Here is a 17,664-nt window from a genome sequence, read left to right on the forward strand (position 1 = left end):
AAAGAGACTGAAAAGACCATAGAAAAGATTGATAAAGTTGAGATATTTTTTTTTTTTAAAGGTAAACAAAATTGACAAACCTTTAGCTAGACTCACCAGAGGGGCGGGGTGCAAATAAAATCAGAATACAGCTGATGCCACAGATACAAAGGATCGTAAGAGACTACCACAGTGAGTCCTGCCTGGTGTGGCTCAGTTGATTGGAGCATATCTCGTACACCTAAAGGTCACAGGTTTGGTTCCCAGTCAGGGCACATACCCAGGTTGCAGGTTTGATCCCAGGTCAGGGTGCCTATAGTAGGCAACCAATGAGCTTTCTCTCCCTAAAATCAATAAAAACATATCCTCAAGGGAGGAATTTTTAAAGAGATATCACCTTACACCTGTTATAATGAAAGACAAGAATTATGTGTTGGCAAAGATATGAAGTAAAGGGAACCCTGTGTACTGTTGGTGGGAATGTAAATTGATACAGCCATTGTGGAAAACTATATGGAGGTTTCTCAAAAAATTAAAAATAGAACTACCATATGATCTATCAATTCCACTTCTGGGTATTTGTTTAAAGAAAACAAAACCACTAACTCCAAAAGATAGATGCACCCTGTGTTCCTTGAAGCATTACTGACAATAGCCAAGATATGGAAACAACGTGTCTATCAATGGATGAACGGATAAAGAAAGTGTGATTTATGTATGTAATGAAATTTGGCCATAGAAAGAATAAAATCCTGCGATTTGTAAGAACATAGATGGACCTTGAGGGCACTATGCTAGGTGAAATAATTCAGACAGACAAATACCAGTATGATCTCACTTATATGTCAAATAAAGAAAAACAACAAAGAACAGATTGGTGGTTGCCAGAGACAGGGACATGGAGGGTGAAGGGGTAAAAAAAAAAAAAAAAAGTAAACACACAAGCAAACAAAAAAAGAGTTACACCTATATATATTGACATAGAAAAATACTCATGTCCTTGAGTGGTAAAACCTGTAGTAGAAAAATGTATACACTGTAACTTTCATTAGTGAGAGACAACTCTGAGTTCTGTGTGTATTATGAGCATGAAGAGATATGCCTAGAACTGTTAATTAGGGTTACCTCAAGATAGCCTCTCCTCAAGTCCACATAATGCGAACGCCTAAAATAAAATATCCAACCATAAAATTAAAGGCAAAAAGAAAAACCGAAAGCATGATTACTAAAGTGGAAAAAAGGACAGTGGAATTGCATTTTCTAAAAAATTAGGAATGCAAAAGAAATAAAGCCTTAAAAGCGCCTCTAAATAAACAATGCCAGATGCTTAAAAAATAAAAACTTGAGGAAGAATGCATTATAATTTTAGTGTCCGACTACTTAAAAATATTGGTGGGACCAGAGAAACAATGACTGTCCTAGAGGTACTGTGTAAAATCCAAGTTTTTAGAAATGAAAACAGAATGGACCAATAGTGCAAAAAAAAAAAGGAAAAGAAAGAAAAGTGACCAACCTAGGAAACAGACTCAGAGACCTAAGCTATTCACTCTAAGCCAGGGGTGGGCAAACTTTTTGACTCGAGGGCCACAATGGGTTCTTAAACTGGACCGGAGGGCCGGAACAAAAGCATGGATGGAGTGTTTGTGTGAACTAATATAAATTCAAAGTAAAGGAGCGGAGGGAAGAGCAAGAGAACCCTCTGCTCTTTCGGCTCCGCTGGCCGGATAGAACAGCCGAAGGGCCGGATCCGGCCCGCGGGCCGTAGTTTGCCCACGGCTGCTCTAAGCAGTCCAAAGCCGGCAGGCTATAAATATGGAAATTCATAGGCAATCATATAATACAATAAGGCTAGCTACACAGTGGTTCTCATGCTGCCACTCCTCTCCTCTGACCTCTCAGCCCACTCCCAGGACAGTGTCGCCTTTCTGTCCCAGCAATCCTTCCCTCTGAGCCAAGATAAGGCTTCACAGGTTTCCTTAACCTAGCACTTCGGGTAACCTCTACCGAACTCCCCACACTGTAGCTGCAGTGGAAGATGAAAACAACCTGTCATTCCTTCAGTAGAAGAGAATCCAAGATAGGAATTCACAGCCTAAAAGTGGGAAAGGCTCATGGGGCCTCTTCCAGGTGTAACATTCAAGAGGAAGACATTTAGATGCAGGCTTGCTAAATCCCTGAACTTTAGAAAAAAAGAATGATGGCTTCGGGAAACTATAGAGGAAGTTAATATTTCAGGCCATCAGAGATAAGAATAGCTCGAGATCATCCTTATTAAAGCACTGAAAGAATTAAATGCACAAGACCTGCAGGAATTCTCCAGTGGCAACCTCATCATTACCCAAGGGGCATTTGACTTGGATCAGCTAGAGCTGCTTGAAAATAAAATAAGTAATGTTAGCAATAGGGGCATCATTGATGTATGGTAAAGTTTAGTTACTTTGTATGACAGCCTCTAAAAATGAGGGGAAAAGATACTTTAAATACATTTCAGAGTGTCAGTTCTATTAATCCTGAATGAAGTGTGGAGGGCAACTCAGATGGATCTAATAGCAGACAGTGTATTTCTCGTTACAGAGTCTCAAGTTGTTCTTTCTAATAGACAAGCATAAGAATTTAGACAAATAAAGGCAAAGAACAATCTAATTATTTTCAGTATTAAGGGGTTATATCATTGCATACAATAACCATTGATTTTAAAACATACCATTATATAAGTACCACCCAAAACGAGAAAAAAGAAAAACCCTACACAAAGCTTCGTTACTACTTAGAATTTTTATTTTCTGTTTTGAAACTGCTCTTGTAGGCTTATTGAGACACTAGTGACCTGGTGCATGAAATTCGTGCACATTAAAAGGGAATTAATTAGAGGAAATAATTTAATATTGCTATTTTCCCTTTCTCTATAATACAAGTGTCAGAGATTAAAGAAAATTAGTAAAATGTATGAAAACCTTCCTCCTGTCAGAGTCTGGGGCGCACCACAGGACCCAGAGTCAAGTCCCCGCCCACCTACATGTGCCTCAAAATCACATGAGACCCAGACCCAGCCGGCCCCGCCCCCATTGGGCTAGATTTAGACCTGGCCAGTCCCACCCTGGTCAAGCCCCGCCAGGCAGGGTACGTAGCCTCAGGTCCCCGACCCGGCGCCAGGACAGGGGGCGTGGCCTGAGGTCTCCCAGCACAGACTGGGGTAGGGGGCGTGCCTTGAGGTCCCCTGTCAAGCCCCGCCAGGTGGGGGACATGGCCTGAGATCCCCTGTCAAGCCCCACTGGGCTGGGGGTGTGGCCTGAGGTCCCCCGTCAAGCCCTGCTGGGCGGGGGGGTGCGGTCTGAGGTTCCCCGGCCTGGTGCTGGGGTGGGGGCGTGGCCTGAGTTCCCGACCCAGCACTGGGGGTGCACCTTGAGGTCCCCTGTCAAGCCCCGCTGGGCAGGGGGTGAGGTCTGAGATCCCCCGGCCTGGTGCCGTGGTGGAAGCACACCTTGAGGTCTCCTGTCAAGACCTGCCAGGCGGGGGTCATGGCCTCAGGTCCCCTGGCCTGGCGCCAGAGTAGGGAGCCTGACCTGAGGTCCCCCAGCCTGATGCCAGGGCAGGGGGCACAGTCTGAGGTCCCCTGTCAAGCCCTGCTGGGTGGGGGATGCAGCCTGAGGTCCCCTGTCAAGCCCTACGGGGGCGGGGGAGGGCGTAGCTTCAGGTTCCTGCTGATTGCCCATTAAGGCTCCTTATGGGAACTTGGCTTCAGCTGTGGGTGCAGCCATCTTTGTGACTGAGTGATGGTCAATTAGCATATTCCCTCTTTATTAGATAGGATTATTAGATAGGATGGGAGTGGCCACACTAGCAGAGCTACGACCAAACACACACATGTGGAAGCATGAAAACTCACATCTTCTACCTGCCTGACTGCACTTGTAGAATGCCATCAATTTTAAGACACAACTTGATTTCAGGGTTGTTAAAATCTAAAAAATAAAAATAAAAAAATGTGTGCCTTAGAATTGATGAACTAGGACATGCCAAATAAGTAACTTTCCAGGAGGGTTTTAAAGGAAAGAAGGTACTTAAAACAGATAAATATGACTCAGCATGACACATATTATACTACGAGGATGTACAAAACGTCTTGAATAAGGACTTGCCCAGGGGAAGCACAGAAGGCTTTCCAGGTAGGGCACAAAGATGTCCTTGGAGAAGGCCGAATGGAAAAGAGGAGGGAGAACCCCCAGAATGATAGAAAAAAAGAGTTCAAATATGACGGACTGGGTTAAAGGCCCCACTTCTAAGGTCCTGGGATCTTATAATTTGGGGATTCAAGGTTTTCACCTATTGGCCCCACCAGTGTCACTGCCAGATGAGGAGGGGAGAGCACTGTCCCTCATCTATAGGCATACCTCAGGGATCCTGTGGGATTGGTTCCAGATCCCTGCAATAAAATGAGTCATAATCTTTTTGCTGGGTCTGGCCTTCAATTTGTAAAAAACACATCTCTGAAGAGCAATAAAGCAAAGTGCAATAAAACGATGTATGCATGTGTATGTTGAGCGAGCTAGTGAATGTGTGAGGGCATGCCTACGAGTTGGGGTTGTCTGTGGCCAAAGATCACAGCTGTTCTCTTTTCCTGTGTCGCCCCAGAGAAACTGGAGAGTGAGAAGCTGAACGTTGCTGAGGTCACCCAGTCAGAGATTGCGCAGAAGCAAAAGCTGCAGACTGTCCTGGAGAAGATCAACGAAACCCTGAAACTTCCTCCCAGAAGCATCAAGTGGAATGTGGACTGTGAGTGTTACCAAGAGAAACGGGTCTGGTGGATGGTGCCTGTGGTCTGTACCATGTGGTTTCCCCAAGAAGCCAGCCAGGAAGCGGGCCGGCCCTGTGTGGATGCAGGCCCACTCATCTTACTAAGGACGGACACATCTCCCACACAGAGGACTTGTCTCTGCGACAAGTGATGTCAAAATCCAGGATGTCTTTTCTGTAGGAGCTCGTGTAAGATGGGGAGAGGAAGGACACTCGTGTTCATTGAGCTACTTCTATGTCCCAGCATGACCTTCTGAGAACGCTCTTATAGGGGCATCAGGAAGCAGAGATCCCGAAGTGCAGGCAGCTGAGAAGCTGAAGCCGAGGGGGAGAAGGGGAGGGGGCAAGGGCAGGCTCTAGAACAATACCCACAGCCTTCCTCTCCATCACTCATTTTCCAGAAGAAACAAAGATATGGCTGACATTGTAGGCACTGGAACAGGATTTTTCAGTTCAGGTTTCACAGCTAGATAGGTCAAGGATCTCAGAAAGTACAAACCATTCATTCTTTTGCTGCCTCAAGGGCCTAGATGTCTAATATGGACTTAATGAGTCCATAGCAGAACCAACATTAAATCAGCAAATCGGATGAATCCATAGAGACGTTATTTCCTGTGGGGATTCCAGAGTTGTTTAGTTGCTTGCAATAGATAAAAGTGTGAATTTAGATTGATAAAATTATTTAGATTGCGTTCTTTGCCTTTGTTTTAAGTACTAAAGGGTTCAATACTATCTTAGTGAACCCAATTTCTAAAACCTAAAATGGACACATCCTCCTCCTCCCCTCCCCGATACAAACACCTTTCAAACTTAGCAAAGAAAAAGGAATCTTCACCTAACCCAGTAACTGCCAGTGACAATCTCTTCAGCAGGTTTCTAACGTCTGACATTGGAGGCGAGACACCAAGTACCTCCTTCAGCATAATTACACCTTTGCTCGCACAGTGTGAAAAGCCGGCTCGCACAGCACTGGGAACGGGGCATCCTCTGCCAGGGAGACATAGGAGGGGGGAGAGGGAGGGGGAGGCCGTGGCTCTGGGCCCTAGATGGCTGTCTGCGCTGTGTCCCAGGTGTGCTAATAGTGTTCAGTGGGGAAGGGAGGAAGGAAAAAGGAAGCTTGATCACTGGTTTGAGAAATGTACCTGCATTTGGAAATCCACAACAGTCATAAGCATTGAAGCATAAAGTAATAAGCATCGAAATCCTCTGATCAAGACCCCTGCTTAGTGTTGTTGTTTTTTAATCCTATTTCCCACTACTTTGAATACGGACCATCTCCACGTACCCTTCCAAACAAAACACTTTTTACCTTACAAGGGAACCCACCTGGGGAAAGGCTCGGATAGAAGAAGGGGATTTGTACAAGCCACACAAGGACCACCACCATGTTTACTGTCATTTCTCATAGGGAAATGTGCATGAGTAAAATAATCGCTCACACTGCCACTCTCCGTCTGGCTATTTTCATCTTCGCCCCCTACTCTCCACATCAACGCTTATTTTTACTTGATGCAGTCCGGTACATCATGTGTTTTTGCTATTTTCACTTAGTAGTAAGTCATACATGTTTTCTGTATTCCCATGTGGTCTTCATGGTTATCATTTCTGATAGCCGCTTTGTTTCCCGGGGTAGACATCCCCTAGGTAACCTGAACCCTTTGACGTTGATCCTTTCAGGACGTTGGGCAGCCTGTTGCTGATATCAGATGGTGCTGAGTTGAATGTCTTAGGTTGTGTCTCTTTTAGCTTTTCTTGAATTAGTCCTGTCATAGATTCCCAGAAACGAGATAAATGGCTAGGTGGGAGGGAATAATTATTTCCAGGGCTAGCTCCCTAGGATGCCTCGGGGCTTGGAGAACTGCGGGGGGGGGGGGGGGGGGGGGGGGGCCTGTTTACCAGTAGCCCTGGTTTCTTCCGTGAGGAATGTGGCAGGCACAGCCCTGGGGGAAGCTCTGTCCCTCCTGTTATCTTTCCTGGTACTTTGAGGACATTGTGTCATCTTTACAGGCAGTATAAAGGGGGTGAGGAGAAGCACCTGTGGGGGGGCTGCAATTAGGACGCAGGGACCAGAGCAGCTGTCCTTTCTTCATCTGTTTTGCCTAACGGCTTTTAGAACAAAGGGTTTCTCTGTGTAAGAATAATAATAAATTTGCAAACCATGGGTCCTAACGAACCTTTTGCTAGTGGACAGTGTTTTCCAGATTTTTTTAGTGGTAATATATTACACAATAATGAACATCTTTGTACATGTAGTGTGTGTGAGAGAGAGAAACTGTATAATTATTTCTTTTGAAAAAATAATTCCCCGGACAGAACACTCGTTGAAAGGGTCTGGCATCGGTATGACATAGCTCTCTGTGTTGCTCACCAGACAGTCACGATGACATACACTGTCACCAGCATGCAAGAACAAGCTTTTGGGCTACAGCTTTTCTAGCATCGTGTTTTGTGATTAAAAGGGAGAAAGGTAGCAAATGTCCTACAACCCTGGGTGACTAGACTGCGGGTGTGGCAGTTCTGATCACGTGAGTGCGCACACCACATCAGGAGCCTTCTTTGAGGCTGTTACGACGGGTGAAACTTTTGACAGTGCTCAGAAGCTCAGAACTGAAAACTTCTGGAAGGCAGAGTTAGAAGCAGATCGTTAGCTGTTTGCTGCTTGATGGTGGTGTTGAGCTGCTGTCCCGCAGTCCATGGAAAGTCTTGTGATAACAAGAAGCTCTAATGAGTTCCCAAGGAATGTCTGAATCACTTTCTTTTCTTGGTGATTTCTCAAGGCTTCTGTAGAGCAGACTCATCAATCCTAGCCCAGACAGAAGGACACCCTAACACTGGGCCCAGTTCATGCTAAGTACACAAAATGGGCATTTTTCTGTTCTTGCCTTAAATGACCCCTGTAATGAAGAACCATGAGGCTGGTAGGACTGTGAAGACAGGTAAAGTATCTGGTGAAGCTTCCCTTTTATGAGAAACAAAGGGGAGAAAGTGGTTTAATTGCCTAGATCAGTGGTCAGCAAACTCATTAGTCAACAGAGCCAAATATCAACAGTACAACGATTGAAATTTCTTTGGAGAGCCAAATTTTTTAAACTTAAACTTCTTCTAATGCCACTTCTTCAAAATAGACTCACCCAGGCCGTGGTATTTTGTGGAAGAGCCACACTCAAGGGGCCAAAGAGCCGCATGTGGCTCGCGAGCTGCAGTTTGCCGACCACTGGCCTAGATGGATGCCAGGCACTTTCTCAAATTATAATAAAAAATATCAGCCATTCCTGGGCATCTGCTACAGGCTAGGAGCTTTGCTGACATTATCTCTGGAAATTCTTACAACCGATATTTCTGCACGGGCACAGCTATCCCCATTTGTGAAGATGAGCAGATTGAGGCTCCAAGTCCTTGAGTGGCCTACCAGAGGTCTTGTCGGCAGTAAATAAATGGTTGAGTTGTCAAGTCAGAACTCAAGCTCCAGTCTGCCCAACCATGTGTGCACCCCATTACATCACCGTCCTTTTCTTCTCAGATCTACTGAGAAAACTATAACCCAATAGTTGCCCAGATTTCTCTAGTATAAATGGCTTAGCATCCAGCACATTGCTCTGTAGCTACAGAAGCCAGCTGGTCCTGAACACTTCCTCCCAGCTATTCCCCAAGGAGCACTGCCTGACCATACCTGACCCTCAAGAGAGCAACAAAGCCCTTTAGATATGTCATGCTTTCCTCCAGGATCTCAGAGCCCTCATCAAAGTGGGAGGGATCCAGCGTTCCTGACTCAGTGTCCATGTACTGAGAGCCTGCTTTGGGTAGAGCCTTGGGACAAGGGTAGAGGTAATAATCCAAAGGGCTCACAGTTAAGTGGGAAAAGAAAGAGGGTGCAAAGCAGACACGCCCATGGTTGTTAAAATAGTGAACAAAGACATGGAGGTGGTGGAGAGCTGATCTGAACTCAGAATTCGGCCACTGTCAGGGTCTCTGTGGGAGCCTTGGATCAAAGCAGAGGGCACAACCTTGGAAATCCAGCAATGGCATGATCTAAGAAGCTAGCTCCTTGGGACCTGGCCAAGAATGAGGGGGCCCAGGATGAGGCCTGCGATGACCCAGGGTGTCCCCTGGTCCTCAGGGGTGGGATTACAGAGGCAGTGGATGTGACACGTTTTGAATATCTGCTTGTATCTGCCTAAAACCTAGAAGAAGATTCTCTAATTTTTTACATCATCTTTTATTTCAGCTGTTCATGCCAAGAGCCTGGTAGCCATCCTGCACCTGCTGGTTGCTCTGTCCCAGTATTTCAGGGCCCCAATCCGACTGCCAGACCATGTTTCCATCCAAGTGGTTGTGGTCCAGGTAAGACAGATACCATGTGTGCAAAGGGTGGAAGAGTGTGTGCTTGTATATGGAATGCCTTAGGTGGGAAAGTACCTGGGGTTTACGTGTTTTTGTCAGGAGGGTGTCTGTGTAATGTATATTTGAGGGTGCATGGTGTGTACGTTTGTGAGGTGTGTCTAAACGGATAAGGAGGAAAGAGGTGTGTGTGTGTGTGTGTAGGCGTGCGCGCATGTATGCATGCACACCCTGCAAGCCATAGAGAATCATCTTTTGGGTAAACAGTGGTGCACAGGTATGGGGAAGAGACAGACATGAGGGCATGTGTATGCGTGTGTTTGAGAGACCCGACTGGCCGTGCCTGGATTGAGGACACTGCCCCTTTTCACCCGCCCCGAGAAGCACAGCTGGGCTCTCAAGTCATCTTTTCCAGATCGTTGGATGGAATTTCCATTCAAATGGCTGTGTAATTTCCACAATGAGGGTGTGCACTCTCCCTGTGACTATCTCATTCTACCCCTAACCCCATTAGATACTCAAATTCAATTTTATTTTCCAACTTTATGCCATTTAGCAAAAGGTCATTTGGTTTGCTTGTTTCTGTTCTTTTCCAAATAAACATGCTGCAAGGGAAGACTCCCCTTATAAGCAGCTCCCAGAGTATCCAGGGATCTGGAATAGAGAATAATATGGCAGTTCTGCATCCAGTGGTGAGGAAGAGCCTGGAGGGCTGGTGAGCTTTGCCGCACCAGGCCAGGCCAGTTTCCAGGACAAAAGGTCTTTGAGCTGAGCTTTCAGGGATCAGATGTGAATGGAAGAGGACTTGGGGGTGCTCAGTTGTGCCCTAATGAAAAAGTATTTCTTTTACACCTTCTGGGTACTGAACTTGCTACACATCAAGGGGGTATAATAGGACTATGACACCTTGGCCCCGCCTAGAGATAAGCAGCAGAGAGGGCTACCAGGGGCCCATAGCCAATGCGAATGTGTGTGGTGCAGACATTAAGTGCAGGTGACTGAAAGGGACTAATTGGCCTCATTTATTGAGCACTCAACTGTGTCAAGCATGGTGCTGAGCATTTTCTGTCTGCTGTGGATACATGGCCAACCCTAAGCTTCCTGATCCAAGCATCTTCCTAGTGAATCCAGGCCATCTCTCTATTATGTTATTTTTACCCATCAATAATGTGTGAATCCGTTTCATTATATTTTTTTAAAACTATGATTCAAGATCTGAGCAGGAGAAGGGGGGCTCCTATTTTGAAACAGTGGTCACTGTAAGCCCATGCTTCATGCCTTATTTTGAGCTCAATTATGGGCCATCTGAAGGCTGTTGTTGGTTTAATTTGTCCTGTAGGCAGGCTTGTTAGCATGAGGGAGAAAAGAGGACACGTTACATAAAATGGCATCAATGCATGTCAGGTTTTATGGGGTGTTTTGCTTTATCAAGCTAAACAGGCACAGAAGCAGGACTCGGAATTGGCTGTGAGTCACTGAACTACAGAGAGCTCTTTAGGGAACAAACAGTGGATCGAGGTGAATCAGGATGCAGTATGAGGGGTCATTTAACCCAGATTTCTTCTCCATTGTGTACAAAAGCATTTAAATCTTCATGATGTGTGGCTGAGGTTTTATATCTGTGAACAGCCTCACCAGACAAGGACACAGATTCCATCAGCCCCCTGTGAAAGTGTTACATATGTTAAAGGTGTATTTGGGAAAGTTCTAATGTATCCTCATTGGATCTCCTTTAAGTGATATTTACTTCCTCTTTTACTTTGCTAGTCCATTCTTCTTAATCTCTTGCAGATAATAATCTTTGCCTTTACCCAGCTTTACCTTTCCTTCTGTCAGAGTATTTTGCAAGGACCCTAGATTCTGTGGCTATTGAGAATGTGAAGAGAAGGTTCTGGAAGTTTTGGCAGGAGGGTCAAGAAGGCAGGTTTCATCAGGACACCAATGCCAGAAGGTCCTTGTGGACACTCACCTCAGCCTTTGAGGAAGATGACTTTGCTGTGACAACGGATTTCCACACCCAGACCACCCTCCAAGGGCCTCTGACTATGAAAGAACCTGATGCAAAGCATCTCCCTGCTCATGCCCACCTGAAAGTCCTCCTGAATCCCAGCACTGCTTCATTAGCTCCCATGCCCACCCAGCGAGGCTTAAATTCTAAACCAGCACTCAACTCCCCGTTGACCCGTGGCACCCTCCCTGCAAACCTCCCCCTCAGTGCATTGTGCTCTGACTCTGCCTTTTTCCTTAGGCCATTCCTCCCGCAGGAATGGCCTCTCTGTGTTTTTTGAGTGCCAGCTCAAGGACCCCTCCCCTTGGATGGTTTCCCTGACCATCCCCAGATGAACGTGCCTGCCTTTGTCCTGCATTCAGCACTTCCTCTCTGCATAGGGTGACCATGTGATTTACTATCCAAGACACTTTTGAGAGCAAAAGGGATCCTACTAATAACTGACCTGGGTCATCTGGCAAAAACCCCGTTTTGGGGAAACCATTCTCACATACCTGCTTCATCTATGACATTTTACTCTAAGTTCCTCAAGTATTTGCTCCAAGTCCAACTCAAGGGCTTGTCCATTGAAGGTACTAATTAGGGGATTGTACTTAGAAGGCACTGATCAATGAAACAAAGAAGAGAGGATGAAGTGATGGAGGGGATGGAATAGATGTCAGATAGATGGATAGGTAGGTAGGTGGGTGGATGGATGGATGGGCTGAGTGGGCCTCCAAATTACATAATCTTCCCTCAGAGAGTAAGCTAGTTACCTGAGGACTGTTCTGGTTATTTGAAAGCTCCTGTATTTATCCAGTAAAAAGAAGGAAAAACAAACAAACTCTCCCTCTATTTGAATTCTCCAAGCTGGCCTTGGTTCCTCCACCCCAGCCCCCCAGCTGAATGTGTTTCTCCGCTTTCCTCTGTGGCCCCAGCTGGAGGGCAGACACACCCTGGCCTTCATTTCCATTTGGTTTACTGTGGATTACTCCAGGAGGCAAACAGTTTGCTTCCAACAGAATGTCTTCCAATAAAGAAAGAAAAGATTCACCATCCAAGAAACAGCCTACTTGTTTGGACTGTACACGGACTGCACTGAAGTACGAATGGTACGGTCCAGACCCAGGAAGTCAGGGGCCTTGTTTCACTTCTGGAAGCCTCTCAACTCCAGACTCACTTTCTTAAACACCAGTAACTTTCTCAGTATCAGGAATGCTAATCAGTATTTTGTATTTTTCTAAAGTATATTTTTCTCTCCTCCTCCCAACCCTTCTCCCCACCCCCGTTTCAGAAACGAGAAGGAATCCTCCAGTCTCGGCAAATCCAAGAGGAAATAACTGGTAACACAGAGTATGTCAACACCATTGTTGCCAGCGATTCTGTAATGGAACACAGATGTTTCTCCGAAATTCGTCCATTTGCTGATATTTAGTTTTCATTTATTGGGATTGCAAGAGGGATTATACTTCAGCCAATGATTATAGCTTAGCCTTTTCCATGCATTCAAAACATGCCTCTCAATGCTTAAGGTACAAAGTTGGGTGGGGAAGTGGGGAGAGAGAATTAGCAGTGATTGAAAAATTCTAATTTTGTGGCACTCCGGGAAAAAAGTGTGCCCCAAAAAGCTAACCAGCATGAAATCGTCATGCCATAAACATGGACTTGAATTTAAATTGTTAGCCTTCAAAAGGACGTTTTTCTTCCTTTTCTGAATCTGATTGATTTGGTCACATGCCATGACCCAGAAAGCCCCTCTCTACCTTAGAGTGGTGTTTTTGTTGTTTCCACTTACTTAAAGAAATTGGAATATCAAAACATGTAAGAGGTTTGCCGTGGGGAAGACAAGTTTGGGTCTTAAGCAGAAAGAGCAGGACCATGTGTGGGTTTGAGATCCCTGGGCAGGCCTGAGCCCTGGCCACATGCGAGGCCGGGCAAAGTTTGTTTTATGCATCGCCTGGCTCCATCTCTCCTCTATCCTCCCTTGAATAAGAAAAACGAAGTGTAAGAGCCCAGACCTCTAAGCCAGCCTTACTTGAGTTCAAATCCAGACTCTGCCACTTCACTTACCTGTGAGTCCCTTAACCTCTGCGACCTCGGTGTCTTCATCTCAGAAGTGGGGAGCATTTTGCTAACCACAGAGTGTGAGGATTTAACGTGGTAACAACCCTGCCCTCCCTTGCTCATGCCCTTCATTGCTGACTTTTCTGGCTTTTCCCCATTATAGCTGACCCACACCATCCCAGCCCAATCTCTAGGAAACTCACTTCCCCTCCCCCATAGTGGCTGACGGAGGTCCAGAGTGCTGTGGACCACACTGTGCATGTGCCTCAAAAGGGCCCAGGAGTGTGGGCATTTCAGGCCCAGGAAAGGGCAGAGGTGCGGGGAGGCCCTTCCCCAGATGCCCAGTTGATGGCCTTATTCCGCGCCACTCCAGGGTCCAGTCCTATCAGCCAGGGGGGCAGCTGATGTACAAGGCACACTGATTCTTGGCCTTGATTCTGTAAGGGGCAGGCTGAAAGCTGCCCTGACAGGCCTGCCAGGAGGAGAACTCCTCGCCGTCCAGCTCCCACCTCCCCTAACCTCTGCTTATCCGTGGAAAAGAGGAAAAAGTGTCTGAGAAGATCCTGTCAGAAGCTCCCAAATCAGGGAACGTGAAGTTTCAGTTTTCAGAGCAATCTGTCAGCTGCCCCTGTGCTTTCTATGGCCCCTTTCTGTTATCTTGCCACATAGACATAAACAAGGATGCAAACTCCTAATAGTTTGACAATACACTACAGTCTCTGAAGCACTTTTGTATCTATCGATGTTCATGATACACACATGAAGCAATGATTACACCTCCTAAAACCCCACAGCCCAAAGGTGGAGAAGGAGATTATCACTGGTTCGTCCAGCAGTTAACTCCAAGTTCATTATTCTTTCCATTGCATTACCCGCAAGTCATCACGTAATGGGTGATAGAAGCGCAGTTGGAATAAACAAATGAGACCCAAAAACGTATTAAGAAAAAAACGTATTGAGCATTTAGTATATACCAGGAATTGTGCTAAAATCTTTCTACATATTAAATTATGTAGTGCTCACAACATGCTATCTTCATTTTAGACATAATGAACCCAGAGAGGTTCAGTAGCTTGCTCAAGGTCACACAGCAAACAAATGGCTCTGTGGGATTTAAACCTAAGTAGTCTGTCTTTAATGCTTGTGTTCTTAGTTCTTTGGTGCTTCACTGCTAAAAGTCCAGTTCCAATTCCTCCCTCTTTGAGAAAAACCTATCCTGGAGCAAAGCGAGATGCAACTTGATGGGTATCACAGGATGTATAGGAGAGAGAAGAACTTGACCTCCTCAGACTAATGCCCACAGCATCCTGGGCAGTGAACTTACTAAGCGTAGAATGCCTAGAGAGCTTTGGGGCTTTTCAATCAAGGGCAAGGAGAGAAGATTCACTCTGTTTTCTTTCTCCTTTTCCTACAGGGCTCTCTCCGGAAGGCATGGTGAGTTGCGTAAGATTGTCCATTGGTGCTGGTGGCTTCCATGGGGGTCTAGTTAATTCTGCAGCAGCTGGGAAGCATAAGCACTCAGCTTGCGTCCTGCATGTGTCTGCACCAGCATGGTGACAGAGCTGCGTGGTAGGGAGGGTCTGCTTACTGGTGGGAAGAGGAAAACTAACCACAGCTGCACAGTCCTTTCGCAATTAACCAGACCATTGACATTGCTGGGCCTCTGAATGGGTGCTGGGCAGTCTTGCTCTAAGTGTATGGTGAGAGCAAAGAAAGGAGGTGTATTTACACGCTCGGACTGCCCAGCCCTTCTCGAAGCTGCTTCTTTCTCTTCCTTTTCATACCTCCTGTCTCTCCCACCTCCTACAACTTTGGATTTGTTCACAAAGTCTGTGAATGTCAGAGGTCACAATCACCTTCCTGGAAGTCTTGGATTTGCCCAGCGGTGCAAGAGTAGGGAAATACAGACCCGGGACCACCAACCTTCCCTGGCCCAGGTTTCCCTCCATTATTTCACTTCCCAGTTCAGAGAACGTGGGGGATGCAGCTAGAAGAGACCTGCAGGGGGCGTGGCTTTGCTACTTCCTATGATCCTGTATTTGCTGTGCATATTTTGAATAATTCCAATAATGCTAAAACAACTCAGATCAGTAGACTTGTCAGAGTCTACTGAGCACATGCACATCCTTTCTCATCTTGCATCTCATAACACACCTGGGAGGTTTCTTTCTCAGGTGGCATTTTAGAAGAGGAAACTGAGGCACAAAGCATTGCAGTGTCTAGAGGAGCTCGCGTCCTGTCCGGGGGCTCTGGTTCCCAACCTGCTTATTGATGCATGCTACCAGGATGATTGTCTGGGTGTCCTGGTTTTGATCATTAGGGGGTGAAGTGATTTGATATTTGGATATCATTCTACCTCCAAAAAGCTTCCGAAACACTTTAGAGCCATGACTAAATCATAATGTAATGAACACAAAGACTGAAGAGAAATGACAAGTCCTCAGTTAAAGTGCCTAACAGAGCCATTCAGTCCCGGCCCAAAAGAGGTTTGACACAGAGGGTGGACACACACACACAGCTCCTTAAGTGAGCATAACCCAAATCTCTGCCCTAAACCCAGCTTCTACAGTTCCCAGCGCAGCCTCATACCCCAGAAAGTTTCCATCTGTACCTGACCCATGTGGCCAGGATCTGGGGTGGGCTTCCCACCAGGAATCAGCTATGTCCTTCATCGACATTTCCCTCTTTTTCAGAACGTGATGCCTTCGACACCTTGTTCGACCATGCACCAGATAAGCTCAACGTGGTGAAAAAGGTGGGAAAGAGGTGCCTGGGAGGGAAGCAGTGGGAAAGGAGCAAAACATTTTAGGAAACATCATACCTACAGCTCATAAGCTTCCTAAACCTGGTTTCATCACCAAATCTCTGCAAACATGGGCTTTCCTACTTGATGTCCATTTTTCCTATCTTGTTCTCCCTGGAGACCTCATCCAGTCCCTTTCTTCTCCCATCAGGATAATAGCATCTCTCAGGGGGTTCTGAGACTACTATGAGCACCTTTTGTTTCCACCGTTACTCAACCTCCAGCCGTCCCTGCCTCCACACACAGACCTCCCTCTGTTTCCTCGGGCACAGGCACCTGCACCTAGAAAGGGACTGGAAGGAGGGACCAGGTGGGGTCATTTCTTCTCTGGCCTCCTTCCTAATTTTCTTTCGGCCCCCTGATCCTGGGGTCAGACACTACACCTCTCACTCTCAGGACTCCTAGCTCCTCTCACAGTTTGAATCACATAGTGTCCAGGACCGGAAATCCTTGGGAGCCTCCTTTCCTATGAACTCCAGGGGCTTTGCAGAAAAGCCTCCCAGGCTGCTCACTCATCCTCACCCAGCTCGTCACAGTGATCCCAGGCCCATTGCTCTCAGCAGGGCCTCATCCCATGTGGTCACCCTGGTCCTTGTCCTCATGGTAGAGTCACAGAGGTGGCCCCAAGGGCCTGGCACTGGTGAGAGTCTCCATCTCAAAGCCGCCTGTGCTTCTTTTTTTAGACTCTCATCACTTTTGTGAACAAGCACCTGAATAAACTGAACCTGGAGGTCACAGAACTGGAAACCCAGGTGGGTGACAGCTCCAAGGGGAGGGTGGGGGGCCAGGCCCTGCTCAACAGCTACCATTCCAAGTGCCCCATCCCTGCACTGCCAGGAGGGCTTTCCACACTGACCCTCAAGCTTTTCCAGGAGGGAGGGGATTCTATTCCTGTTCGGACTTTATCTGAATTTATTTTGAAAAGCTGCAAGAATATTATCATGAATATCTAAACACTCTTCACCTACATACACCAATTATTAATATTTGGCCACATTTTGGTTTTGCTTTTTTTTTCTCTCTCTCCACCTAAGTACTTCAGCATACATCTCTTAATAACAAGTACATTCTCTTAGATAACCACATCCACTGATCAAATTCTGGTCATTTTAACATTGATAGAATACGTTTTTTAGGTTAAACCATATGCAATTGCTAATATTTGACTACTTTTGACAATGTCACATGGTTCAAAGAAACACTCTATATTCCAATTTTTCCAGTCTCCCTAATATTCTCACATGCAGTATTTAGTTGTCATGTTTCTTTAGTGTCTTGTTATAGAACAGATCCTCAGCCTTTCTTTACATGACGTCATTTTTTGAAGAGTGCAGGCCATTTGGTTCATAGAATGTCTCTAAATGTCCCTCCTTACAATTAGATTCAGGTTATGCATTTTCAGTAACAACACCACCTGAGTAATGCTGTCTTCTCAGACACTTTTGTCCAGTAGTCTGTAACTGGTGACAGTAACTTGGATCACAGGGGTAAGTTGGTGTCCACCGGACCTCCCTACTGCAAAAGTCCTCTCCCTCCTTTATAAGTAATAACTAATCGTTAGTGGGAGATACTTTAAGGCTGTGTAATGTATTCTGTTTCCCGACCTCCTTTCATTTGTGATGAATTTCTAAAATGAGGTGTTTTTTTTGAGCACATGGACATCTCTTCTTGTTTCTGAAAGCAATTCCTGGCCCAGCCA

The 17,664-nt window shown here is 46.0% G+C and overlaps 1 protein-coding gene across 1 annotated transcript in view; it reads left to right on the forward strand.

Annotated features, from left to right (window-relative positions):
• Window positions 1-17,664, forward strand: part of PARVA (parvin alpha) — a 152,064-nt gene that overhangs the window by 118,175 nt on the left and 16,225 nt on the right. Inside the window, exons 5-10 of the mRNA XM_080688503.1 lie at window positions 4,612-4,752; window positions 8,999-9,114; window positions 12,393-12,451; window positions 14,577-14,596; window positions 15,856-15,917; window positions 16,649-16,717. Of these exons, the coding sequence (XP_080544629.1) occupies window positions 4,612-4,752; window positions 8,999-9,114; window positions 12,393-12,451; window positions 14,577-14,596; window positions 15,856-15,917; window positions 16,649-16,717 (467 nt within the window). The remainder of the gene's footprint in view (window positions 1-4,611; window positions 4,753-8,998; window positions 9,115-12,392; window positions 12,452-14,576; window positions 14,597-15,855; window positions 15,918-16,648; window positions 16,718-17,664) is intronic.

This window comes from Plecotus auritus, assembly GCF_963455305.1.
Source record: "Plecotus auritus genome assembly, chromosome: 9".
Lineage (NCBI taxonomy): Eukaryota > Metazoa > Chordata > Mammalia > Chiroptera > Vespertilionidae > Plecotus > Plecotus auritus.